The sequence below is a fragment of the Phaethon lepturus genome, unplaced genomic scaffold (assembly GCF_000687285.1).
Source record: "Phaethon lepturus isolate BGI_N335 unplaced genomic scaffold, ASM68728v1 scaffold1735, whole genome shotgun sequence".
NCBI classification, from domain to species: Eukaryota; Metazoa; Chordata; class Aves; order Phaethontiformes; family Phaethontidae; genus Phaethon; species Phaethon lepturus.
The window spans coordinates 18891-32482 of NW_010538168.1; the positions used below are offsets into that span (position 1 = coordinate 18891).

The 13592-nt window shown below is 39.0% G+C and overlaps 1 protein-coding gene across 1 annotated transcript in view; it reads right to left on the bottom strand.

Annotated features, from left to right (window-relative positions):
- The window catches only part of LOC104620459 (chromosome unknown open reading frame, human C11orf74), a gene marked incomplete at its 3' end in the record, with an annotated part of 27765 nt that extends 15656 nt beyond the window's left edge, over positions 1 to 12109 (bottom strand). Inside the window, exon 1 of the mRNA XM_010286688.1 lies at positions 11957 to 12109. Within this exon, the coding sequence (XP_010284990.1) occupies positions 11957 to 12062 (106 nt within the window). The remainder of the gene's footprint in view (positions 1 to 11956) is intronic.
- Between the last annotated feature and the right edge of the window lie 1483 nt (positions 12110 to 13592).

Consider the following 13592-nt stretch of genomic DNA (forward strand, 5'->3'; position numbering starts at 1 on the left):
TTAGCCATAGTGCCCATGCCTGTCATGGGGGTTGGAGTAGCTGCAGTGCCTGTTGCAGGGGTGGTAAAAAAATTTATGTCTTTCAAAATTTAAATAATTGTTTAATTATTTCGACCTGAAACACATTCGTGAGTAGGAGCAACAGGAACATGACGGTTTGAACATCCCAGGGACATTCAAAATTCTCAAGAGCTATTGAAAATAGCCTGGAGAAGAAGGGGAAGGGGAAGGAAGGTGTCTCCCCATAATTGTTTAATTATTTCGACCTGAAACACATTCGTGAGTAGGAGCAACAGGAACATGACGGTTTGAACATCCCAGGGACATTCAAAATTCTCAAGAGCTATTGAAAATAGCCTGGAGAAGAAGGGGAAGGGGAAGGAAGGTGTCTCCCCCATAAATTGGCTCTCTGAGGAGAAAAGGTAAAAAGTGAATTATTAATAGTTTCTGAGAGTTGGCTCCCAAAGTACAGAGATGATGGCAATGCTGAGTACAAATACCAGATTAGTGTCACGGCCAGCCATTTTATCATATCATTAGCCACTGTTACAAAGTACAGCACAATGATAACCTTGACCCACCTCCCAGAGATGATAAACAGGGAACATATACTTTAAGTAAGGTGTTACAAAACACACACCTGAGAACCATCACAAAAACTCTGACAGCAAATAAATCAACATTGTGACCAGCGACTATCAAACTAATATAATGAATGTTGCAGGGGTTTGAGTAGCTGCAGTGCCCGTCATGGGGGTTGGAGTAGCCACAGTGCCCATGCCTGCCACGGGGGTCAGAGTAGCCACCAGTGCCTGTTGCAGGGGTTTGAGTAGCTGCAGTGCCAGCCATTTATAACAAATTTGTTCTCACACCCTCTGGTCGGATTTGTCATTATCTCAACCCGTCAAGCCCCACGCTGGGCACCAAAAAGGACTGTAATGGTTTAACCTGGCAGGTAGCTAAAACAACCACACAGCCGTTCACTCACCCTGCCCCCACGTCTAAAATAAGGGATACAAGCACAAGAAAAAGTAGCAGAAGATAGCAGCTGAAATGATGGAAAGATGCACATACTCACTCTGCAGACAGTTTTTCAGTCTTACTTTATAGAAATTCCACTGTCAGTACCTTAACAATGAAATAACAAGCCAGCTTAGGTCTCTAGAAAAGTACATCTGAGTCTCTCAAGAGTAGTATCCATCACAATTGTGAGTAACTGAAAAGTATGTTGCAGACTTCAGAAACATATTTCTATCAGACAGTATATCCAGCTTGATAATTTTTTTTCTCTCCTACTACTCCTACTATCTGTCTTCTATATTGCTTAAAATTCTCTTTGTCTTCCAATTTGGAAGGGAATCTTTTGAAAATGTCCACTGATCACCCACATACTTCAAAGAATAATGGAGTCACTTATCATAAAGCCAGGGAAGACAGAAACCAGGATTATCAGTAAAAACTTCCTGTCAGTGAAATCTGTTAGATGAAATAGTAGCCCCAGAAGAATGACAAAAGTATCGTGGTCTGAACATTTCAAAGCCAGACCAGACACAGCAATCAATAACATACTGTAGAAAACCTGGCTTGGGATAATACACTGGACAAAACAATACAAACTACCATGTATTTCCCACATTTTTTCAACTCAGTGAATTAATTCCAAAAACAAAAATTGGGTGAGAGTGAGAAACAGGCCCCTTTAACTATTAAAAAAAAAAAAAATACAGCAAAGCTACTATTCTAAGTTCCAATTTACTTCTTTGTCCTCAAAATGCTGGACAGAGGGCCAGCAGAAGACCTGTGAATCCCTTCCAAGTTATGCTTTGGTGCAAAACCTGGGATTCAAATAATAATGACTTTGTGCAGGACTCTAGAACTGAAAATAATTTTACTTTTTGATAACTGATGTAACAGATAACTACATGATAACTGTCTTGCACAGAGGTCACATGGACAGATTTCATGTTCATGTTAATTTCATTTCATGTTCATTTCATATTCATTCACAACCTTATTTACCCTAAATGCCAAGCTGTAAGAGGAAAAAAACAAATTTCAGAACCGAAAATCCAATTTGTTGGGAAGATAATTTTTAAGCCTTCTATTTCTTCCTGATAATTCAGTCAAACCAGCTCCCAGATTTTCTGCAGTAACCCAATCAAAATTTGCAGCCTCCTTCTACTTGTATATTGCCCAGCTGTATCCCATAGAGTAAGTAACTGGAGGATTTCAGTATTAAGGTCCTATGTGCCTGTCCATAAGTAAGAGCAATCCAGATGCAATTCAGACACCTAAACTTCGTTATGTAGTGCTGTTTTAAGAGTCTTAGGGCATATTGTCTAGCCTCCTGCTGCCACCCAAAAAGGCATTGCATGTTCCATAGATACTAGATCATATCTGACGCCCCTCAGCATCTGAATTGTCTATCCCCTAGCTATCTGAATTCCTAAAGTCCCATTCCAATCTTACTCAACCAAAACCCTCGCTAATTTCGATGACAGTGATCTCACTGTAGCACTGACCAAGCAGAACTCTTCTGTCAAAGTAACAGCAGAGAAAATAACAACTTATTTCCCTAATTGTGCAAATTCATATTCGTAACACATCTAGCAAGTCCAATATGTCCAAAATTGTGATCTTTTGTTTCTACACTTCATCTCCAATTAACAAGGGCATTTTTGCTGCTGAATCCCCTTTCTCTCACTGCAGTGTTTTCCCAGTGTAACTCGCTTATGCCTATGGAATTCTTCCTCTTTACACCAGAACAGAGATACAGCTGGTGCAGCCTTTTCCCCAATGTCTTTGATCTTACTCTGTTTAAATGACAAATAATCAGCAAAAAGTATCGTTTACCTTTTTTTTCCTTCAAAAAAGGTCAATTTTTACTATAATCAATAATACAGGCTTGATCCTTTTCTCAGTAATGCCAGTTTCCTAAGGAAATTTCATTACACCATGTCCTCAGCTAGCATAAATACGTATTCCATTAAATGGGACAAGTAACTTCAGTGGGACTATTTCTGACTTAAAAGGGTAAAATCTTGAGTTCCAATTATTACTTCTGGCTGCCATTTTTTGATACTTCCCTTACTGTAGTATGTTTAAAAAACAGACAGGAAAGGACTTTTTTTCGTATGTGCTCCTTCAGGGGAAAGAATGACTCTCAAGTATATTTTAGCCACTGTCACACATCTGCTTTAGCTTAATGTACAGCAACACTTCTTCAAAACTAACTCAGCTCTTAATTTTCAAAAGTTGAACTGTTGTTTTACTGTATCAGTATCTCTCCCTTTTTCTTTAACGGAACCTGTATACTCTGGTTTTATGTAGTGTTTATCTGTATCAATATCTATGTCTCCGTTGTGCTTTAGATAATGTCAGTGTTAGAAAAGGGGCAATATTTCCTGTTTATACCACATTCAACCCAGCTGATCATTTAAAAATATGTATTATTCTTCCACGGTTCAACAGTGCTGTTGCTGGATACCTTCTCCATTTGAATACTATAATGAAGTCAGTTAAATAACAAGGCAAATGTGCACTTGACCATTTCAGCAGTCTGCATGAGCAAAATCCTGCTTCTTCCAACAGATGACGATGAAAAATCATCTTTAAAAAATTCAGAAAACCAGACAGAAATCTTAGAGCAGATCCTCAGCTGATATTAATCAGTGCAGTCCTAGTAAGGGAGCTATGCCTCTTAATATCTGCAAGGGATCAAGTGGTATCTATCATTACCAAGCAATGCCAACATACTAGATCAGATTTCTAGTTCTAACAATAAAGAGTGTTTACGTGGTGGGGGGAAAAAAAAACAGCTTCTTAAAGGCACAGGCTGTACAACTGATAGCATTTTGCAATTATCATTTGAAAATGTATCAGGATATAAAAGCTGGAAGACTTTTTCCAGTAGTTGATAAAGGTGGGCCTGCTTCCGATGGCTTCAGAGTATCTACACTGTACTTTGCAGAATGCAAATAGTGTTATATTTCAGGAATTGGGTTTGAGGCATAGTTTAAGAAGAGTTTTAAATAAGACAGTAACTAATGGGAGAACACTAGTTGAGTGTACAGGAACTCTACACTTCTTTCTGAGTCTTGGCTACACTGAGCCATATTTTGAACCTTAGCTAAAAGATACAGAAGGTATTTGAGTTTATTACTTAAATAAACACTGTTTGTTACAATTGCTTTTTTTTTTCTTTTTTACAGTCAAAGCAACCACAAATGTGCTTAAATTCATCCTCAAGCACAAGGAAACTACATTAAATACATATGTTGGGAGCACTTTAAAAGAATAGGTGATATACTAATAAATCAGGACAGAATTGATTTTGAAAGCCTTCTGTGTACCTGCATTCTAGAAGAATTCAGCACTAGCAGATAAACAGATAAGCACTGTAAGAAACAAGAGAATTGTACGTAATTAAAAGCATTTGACATCTCCATACAAAGTATTCCTTTCTTAACAAATAATACCATGAGAAGATTACAGCAGGTGGGAACAAATTAATAGAATGTCAGAAAGCCCAAGACTTTCAAAAATGCTAGATTTTGGATATCATAATTCAGACATGGAGGCATCTTCAAAAGGCCTGATTCTTTTTTTTAAAGGCAAATACCTACTTTCTTGAAATTAGGTATTTTTATGTGATTTTATACTGGACACAGAAAAGCACACAATTCTATAAAGAGTTCATCACTAAATTGGAAGTAAGGTCACTAGATTTCTGTTTTGGATTGTCCTGTTGAGCCACTATATGGCTCTGATCTCTGAGATTATTTGTCTTGTGTCATTTCCACATCTGGAAAAGAGGGCTCACAGTGCTTCCTCACCTCACTACAATGACATGAAACTTAGCCAACAGCTGCATTTAGCACACTTCAATGCCTTTCAAGGCAAAGTGATGAGCTAGAGCAAGAGTTCATTCTGTGTTACTGCTTTTTATAGCACTACAGAGTTCAACTATAGCCAATATGCTACTATAGGATGGAATTTGTATCAAAGTATCAACAGCAAAATTACTAAATATTTCCCTTTTCTACATTCTAGAAATTCTAAGTTATGCAACAGAATGAAAATACATTTTTTTCATCTGAAACAAAGTTTAGAAATTGTTTAGTAATAAAGGCATCACAGAAAAGAACAAAAAATTGCTATCATGGAAGCACTATTGTTCAAGGGCTGCCACAGTTTCCAGGAGTCCAAGTGCCTCTGTCCCTATCTGGTGCTGCCAGTGAGCTACTGTGCAAACGAACACTAGTCGTTTCCTTTCTTGATGCCTAATTTTTTCCTGTCTATACAATGGAGATGAAGTGTTTTGCATAGCAAATACCACTAAGACCTAAGGACAACGCATATCCATAAAACAGATGAGGTATTATTATTTTTAAAATAATCTATTACGTTTCCATCCTTATGTCTATTTTTTTCCTACATTTAGGGGCTCTGTATGATATTTGACTTTATACTATATTGAATGAAGGTTACATAGAGATAGCTACCGAATTTATGATGAAGAGAAAATTGCAAAGTTTTTCTCCCAACCAATTCTTTCCAATGATCCAGCACAACACATCAATAAAAAGCTCTGAATTGACGGTGTTTCCCTATTTTATGCCCTGTTTAAGTTCTCTGGGGATGACAGATTAATTTAATTAGTTTTATTGAATAGTCTCATTGCTTTTATTGGAAAATCTACTCATGGAGGAAGAAGGCTGCAAATTTCTCTTGGGGTTAGCATTGTCCTACTGGTCCATTTTTAAAATTAAAGTGAATTTACTGTCATTTCTTACATAGTTTTCTGCTATGCTTTCTGCTGTTAAGACTCATATTTGTCAACTGCATCCACTGACACTTATGTAGGAAGTTTAAAGGTGGTGTTTTTCCTAAACGTGGTTAACGAAAAAAGGAAGCAGACAGCTATCGTCAAATGGACTGTGAACTAAATACATCGCTCAGCTTGCACTGGGGAATTAAATTAATCTGATCACAACACAGAATATGGCTCCTGCATGGCACCTGGAAGCAGAGAAGTGGTCAGACACTTTCCAACTTCCTCCGCTTGACAGCTTGCTTGGCACAGAAGCATCAAAACAACAGCACTGAGGCTACAAAGTATATATCCAAGGTTCAGTTTGCTTAGAGATGGTCTGATCAAAGCCCTCAGATTTCAACACACTGCCAGGCAGTGTGAGGTATATGAAACAGAGCAAGATTAATAGCAGAAATGGACTGAATTTAATGCCAGTGGTGAAATGCTAAGGACCAGGGAAAAAATTTGAATCTAAACTTGGGTTTGGAGAAGAATTTTACTCATGGCAGCATTTCTCTATGCAGCTGACCAATCCAGGATCCCATATTTTTAGCACTGGGAGAGGAGTAATTTAAAATCTAGATGAAAAATTTGAAGCTAGGACCATTTCGGAGGGGGTTTTTTTCTATATTTTTTGTAGAAGGTCAAAGGAAATATTGTATGTTCCAGTGAATTTCCCAATCTTCCTCTGAGTTTAGAAAAACGGGCAGATGCTGCCTTCTAATTTTGGACATCATAGTTCTCTCCACCAGCTTTCAAACACTTTTCCTAAGACTCGAAAGACCCTCTTGCCCTGTGTAGCAGGTTTTTTTTAAAAGTGGGGATTCAGTCTATTTCCATGAGATTTTGTCCAAAGTTGTTCTAGGAAGTGTTTAGTTCTGAAGAGACCACTCATTGACCACATCTACAGAAATCTGTGTCATTGATTCCTTTGTAAATTCAACTCTTCTGAGGCTTCTTCAAGTGCACAGTCAAGAAATCACTCTTAAGATTTTTCTTTGGACTTAAAAAACATAGTGGAGTTGTACAACCTTAAAGCAAATGCCAGTAAGCTGTTTTATTATCAGATTGTTTTTATACTCAAAGTTAAAAGAACAAGCTAACAAAACTAAATATATAATGTGGCATAAGCATAAGAGGGTTCAGTGACTCTAAGAGTAGCACAATGTATTAAAATAAATCACTAATAAAATTATTCCTCTTACCAATATCTTTCTTTGAATTTGCACAAGAGGTGGTCATTTTTTTCCAGATGCTGAAAACTTCTGCAAAGCTTTACAGTGAGCATGAAAAATTTTACCTCTTCGGACCTGTTCTCTAATTAGGAAATTATATTCCCCTGGGTTCACCAGCCCTTTCACCTACCTATTCATCTTGTTAATCACAGAATCATTAAGGCTGGAAAAGACCTTAAGATCATCAAGTCCAACCATCAACCCCACACCACCATGCCCACTAAACCATGTCCTGAAGTGCCACATCCACACATTATTTGAACACTTCCAAGTGATTGTGACTCCACCACCTCCCTGGGCAGCCTGTCCCAATGCTTGACCACTCTTTCAGTAAAGACATTTTCCTAATATCTAGTCTAAAACTCCCCTGGCGCAACTTGAGGCCATTTCCTCTTGTTCCATCCATACTTGTATGTGAGAAGAGACCAACACCCACCTCACCACAGTCCCCTTTCAGGTAGTTGTAGAGAGCAATGAGGTCTCCCCTCAGCTTCCTCTTCTCCAGACTGAACAAGCCCAGTTCCCTCAGCTGCTCCTCATAAGACTTGCTCTCCAGACCCCTCACCAGCTTCACTGCCCTTCTCTGGACACACTCCAGCACCTCAGCATCCTTCTTGTAGTGAGGGGCCCAAAACTGAACACAGGATTCAAGCTGCAGCCTCACCAGTGCTGAGTACAGGGGTACAATCACTTCCCTACTCCTACTGGCCACACTATTTCTGATACAGGCCAGGACGCTGTTGGCAGCCTTGGCCACCTGGGCACACTGCTGGCTCATATTCAGCTGGCTGTCAACCAGCAACCCTAGGTCCTTTTCTGCCAGGCAGCTCTCCAGCCACTCCTCCCCAAGCCTGGAGCGTTGCATGGGGTTGTTGTGACTGAAGTGCAGGACCCAGCAATTGGCGTTGTTAAACCTCATAAAAACGACCTCAACCAGCCTATTGATTTAGGGATCCAGCCTGTCCAGATCCCTCTGCAGACCCTTCCTGCCCTCGAGCAGATCAACACTCCCACCCAACTTGTTGTCATCTGCAAGCTTATTGAGGGAGTACTCAACTCCCTTTATCCAGGTCATCGATGAAGATATTAAGATCAGGCCCAAAACTGAGCCCTGGGGAACACCGCTTGTGACCCGCTGCCAACTGGATTTAATGCCGTTCACCACAACTCTCTGAGCTCGGCCATCCAGCCAGTTCTTTACCCAGCAAAGAATGCACCTGTCTAAGCCACGAGCCGCCATTTTATCCAGGAGAATGCTGTGGGAGATGCTGTCAAAGGCTTTACTGAAGTCCACATAGACAACATCCACAGCCTTTCCCTCATCCACTAGACAGGTCACCTGGTCATAGAAGGAGATCAGGTTGGTCACGCAGGACCTGCCTTTCATGAACCCATGCTGGCTGGGCCTGGTCCCTTGGTTGTCCTGCACATGCCCTGTGAGTGTCCTCCAGATGAACCTCTCCATAATTTTCCCTAGTACCGAGGTCAGGCTGACAGGCGTGTAGTTCCCCGGATCCTCTTTCTGGCCCTTCTTGTAGATGGGTGTCACATTGGCAAGCCTCCAGTCGACTGGGACTTCCCCTGCTAACCAGGACTGCTGATAAATGATGGACAATGGCTTGGCAAGCTCCACTACCAGCTCCCTCTGTACTCTTTAGTGGATCCCATCAGGCCCCATAGACTTGTGGGTGTCCAGGTGGCATAGCAGGTCCTTAACTGCTTCATCCTGGAGTATGGGGAGTTTATTCTGCAATCCATGCCTGTCTTCCAGCTCAGGGAGCTGAATATACGTGGGAGCTGAGGATAACTGTCTGGCTATTAAAGACTGAGGCAAAGGCGGCATTAAGTACCTCAGCCTTTTCCTCATCCTTGGTGACAATGTTCCCCCCTGCATCCAATAAAGGATGGAGATTCTCCTTGCCTCTCTTTTTGTTGTTAATATATTTGTTAAAACCTTTTTTGTTATCCCTTACAGCTGTGACCAGACTGAGTTCTAGCTGGGCTTTTTTTCTGGCTTAATTTTCTCTCTGCATGACCTAATGTTATCCTTTTAACAAAAAAACACACTTTGGATGGTATAAGTAAGAAAACTAAAAGACTTACTAGAATCTTAACCTAGCCCTTGAGTGTCCATCCATTAGAGAATCAATTAAAAGGGTTAAAAAAAATTCCAATTATGGAGGGAGTGCTCCCATAGTTTTTAAATGTAAGGCATTTAAGATATATAAGTTATGTTCTGTTGGAGTACCTATGTTTTAAATGTTGAGCTCAGAATTTTAAAATGACATTGAAGTATTTTTGTCAATGTCCCATTGTATCTGGTAGAAGTGAGGTAAAAGCCTTACTGTAAGATTTACTTGTCAATTAGTCTATGAACTCTCAGTCTGTCACAGTACCAAGCACACTTTAAAAAACAGAATCATTGGGGTTTTTAGGAATACTAAAATCAGGTAGATTAAATTCCTGTACCAAAGATACAATTTAATGGTCCAATTAAGTTATAGCATACCTGTGTGCTGTTTAAACCATGCACATATCACTAAATGAATTACACTGAATTTAGAAGGACCTTATTTTGACTCTGAATCTTGTTCTATTTGAGCTAAGAGAATAACTTTTCAAATAACACAAGGAAGAATAGGGGTAGCCAAAGGTAGTACCACACATTCAGATACAAAAAGACAACATCCTAAAAATGCAATTTTCTTGATTAGGATATTAGCTATCCTTAGAAAGCCAATGAAAGTCAGGAATGTAAAAATTCATTCATACTGTTTCCCATATTTACAAGAGTGGAACTATTCTGTCAGCAGAAGACCCTAATGTGCTCATACGTTGTTACTCCAGGCTGAAATTTATAGCCTCAAAACAGTTCTTTTTAGATAGGCCAGAACAGTCAAGGATGCTTGGGTATATTCTTCTCAGTTTTGCTGTATGTAAATTTAACTAATGAAGAAAAAATAAACATTAGTTAGGAAATCAGATTCTTATGAGATGCTTTCAAGAATAATGTAGAAACTCCTGATGAAAATATCCTTGCAATCCCAACTAGAGAGCTAATACAAACTCATGCACAAGTGAAAATCACCTTAGATAAATATGGTACCCTACGAAATCAGTGGGATTCAATGTTATATGTGTCTTCTATTTCCAATGTTATGACAGTCAAAAAAATCTATCAGATGTTGATGTTTTTCAAGGAATTTTTTTTTAAAGAGATATATATTTGCACACACAACCGAATGGGCTTGGTTATTTGTGTATACAAATAGCTATCTCCATATCCAATTAAGCAGGACTGTAAATTCTGACATTAACACTCACTGTAGAAAATTTAGTGTGTGGATCAACACCATTATCAGGCCAAATTCAGAAAGGCAATCTGAAAATGGTCAGATTTTGCTTGACAGTAATCACAAATATATATCCCCACAGTAAATATCTGAATTCATATGTAAAAGTGAAAATTTCTGGAGCCTATTAGCAGATAGTCTTATTAAGCTATCACAGTTACTTTAAAAAAAATATTAAATCCAAATGACTATTTTTCAAATGCAAAATTAAGAAACTAAGAATGTGGTATTTTATAAAATATTTTGCACTGTTACGATGCTAAAGGGCCTTGTGCTTTAAGTGGAATTTTTGCAGGTCATTAGTTTATAAAGCAAACCAACACCTTTGGGTATTTTTGAAGGAGAAGTAAGGTGGGAGGAAAACAAGCTGAGCTGTTTTGTTTATACCAGCATAGGAAACTGCATTTCTAAGCATTTGATTCAACTGAAGCTCTACCTTTTACAGTTTTAGTGGCAGATGCTATAGTGACAACGAAAGTGACTGAAATACATGCGGAGGCTTTTTGCAAGTAGCATCATGATATGCAGCATGCTTCTAACTAAGATAGGAGCTAACCCCAGTGTATCAATCAATAAAGAAGACCAGAACCTAATTTTCAATCCTCTTATCCCCCAGTGTCTCCTTTCTCTTCTATTTTTTACTGGGAGGAGAGAGAGAAGGTTGCCACAAGATTATTTCTATGGCAGCTTTGAAATCCCACACTGGTTTTCTGCTTACTGCCTGTGACTGACACTTAGTTCTGCCTGAAGGACAAGGACAGGACAGACTTCTGAGTGCCAATCAATGGAGCATGCCACATGCTGTAATTGAAAAATACAGTGCTTCTGCAAGAATACGAGGACATCATTTTTAGTGAAAAGCTGTGGTAAAAAGAATTGTGACTAACATGTATCTCACATTTATTTTTATGGCACCTGACTTAACATGGACAAAAGAAATGAACCTGAGCAACAGAATTTGGATCCAGATCTGAACTGCCTGTAATTCAGCAATACTCAGACCAAAGTTAAGTCCCACGTTTTATTTCATCTGCAGAGCATGAGATCTCTTCAGCCTCATCATCCTAATCTGATGTCCTGATATGCCTTTATCCAGGTTATTTGTTGGCTTGGTGCACACAACAGCACAGCACAGCAAGCCAGTGCAGTAAACCTGTGAAAGTATCCAAATTGCACACCCCTAATCTTAGGCCATCTCATACTATTAAGTACTTTCCTTAGGCTCTTCTTTTACAGAAACTTCTCTAGCAAAACAATGCAGGACATACTTAGGAAAAGCCTATCCTTCCAAACAGTGCACACTCCCCCACCTCCCTAAAGCAAGGAAAAAGCGGTTAACCATCTGTAGAGACCTACCTTAGCATTCTGTGAACCAAGCTAAGGAAAGAGTTCCTTAGGGATCCCACTGCTGATAGGAGAAACAAAAGCATCATAAAGATTTGCCTAAGGTCACAAAGCAAGTGAGTAGCAGAACGACACTAAATACTACTGCTTCTCTTTTTACCTTCCCTTCTGGCTGTAATTTCTAATGGGAGATTTGGGAGGTTACATACCTTTCAAAAGATATGTGAATGTGTTTAGAAACTCTTCATATGACTGCTCATGGCTATTAATAAATTGATCAAGGATGCTGTTGCTTAGCAGTTGTTCTACCATCATCCACACCTTAACAGTCGAACAGGTATATCTGTTTTAGTAGGCTGCTTCTGTAACAGAAAGAAAAGAGCCATATGTATCTGTAGAGAGAAATCAAATTAACTGAAAAGTCCCTAATTCACATAGTTGAGCACCAGAATGTCAAACTTTTCTTCTCTCCTTGTGAAGTTCTGATCTTGTCACTAGGACTTTACACAACATTTCCCCCAAAATTCAAGTGGACTTAGTAATTTTAAGTGCAAAGGGACAGATTGTGATCATCTATGCCTGAAATTTATGTCCTTGGGTAATATGGGCCACAGAAGTGCCAGCCTCTCTCAGTGGTGTTCATTCCACCTCATTTTAAGTTGCTCAGTCTTACAACCCCTGCTGCCTTTGCAGAAACAGTGACACCACTCACTAACGTGTTGTATTTAACAACTGGCACACCTCTACATTCAAAACTTGAGATGAATCCATCATTCTGCAGCTCATCAAAGCTACTAAACCCAGATTTTGGACAGCATGTTAAATCACAATGGTGTGTGTGTATCCCCAGCACACAGGATGGGGAGGGTGTGATGGGACTGGGTAGCCACATAAGAAGGTGAGGACCACTCTCAAGACAGGAACAAATGCGGAGAGCTGAAGAAACCCCACAGAGGCTTTTCTGGGCTTGAAAGCTCCACTCCAGTCACACAGCAACAGCTTTCCAGCCCATCTTCACCACTTTACCAGACTAAGAGAAACAATGGCCCTGAATCGTCTCTCGGTGAAGTATGCTGAATTTAACCTTGCCTCTCACTTATAAAAGCTGTGTAATTACTCATTTTTTGTACACATAGGACCCAATTATTAGAAGCAGAAAAACACAGGTGAGGGCGTGGACACACATAATTGGCACATTGTTTCACATGGTGGCAACTTAACTAAAAAATGTAAATGATCAGTTTGCACACATAAATGTGATAAAGATGCAGGAATGTATTATACACTAAGTCCTTGATTTTCATGTGTTCCTATGTTTCTTCTCTTAATTTACCACAGCATTAAGAAGTCTTTTGGGAATGAAAGCTTAATTCTTCAGCAAAACTTCAAATCAACTACACTGAGAAAAGGCTTCCAACCTGAATTTGATGTTAAATAAGATCAAACAAAAATTGTTCAGAGCCCACTAGGAAAATAAAGCACAATTTCTAATGTATAACTAATTTTGTTGGATTGTCAGCTTGTAAAGAAGACTAATGTTCTGAAGATATAAACACACACGCACATGACCTAAAGTTTAAGTTTTCTAATGTTTTACAAAAAACAAATCAGTATTAATCTCTCTGTGGACTGACTAGGCAGAATATAATTTACCAGACTCTGAGTGGTTTATGAAAATTACAGTGGTTTCAGAGGGAAGCAATGCCTTCTATTCTTCATTATTGTTCAGTTATTACAGTCATTATTTGAGGTAAATTTCATTAAATGAAAGACTGCAGTGATTTGTAAGGCTAGCATCAAAGAAAAAAACCAAACATATATAGAAAATGGTAATAATAACCTTTT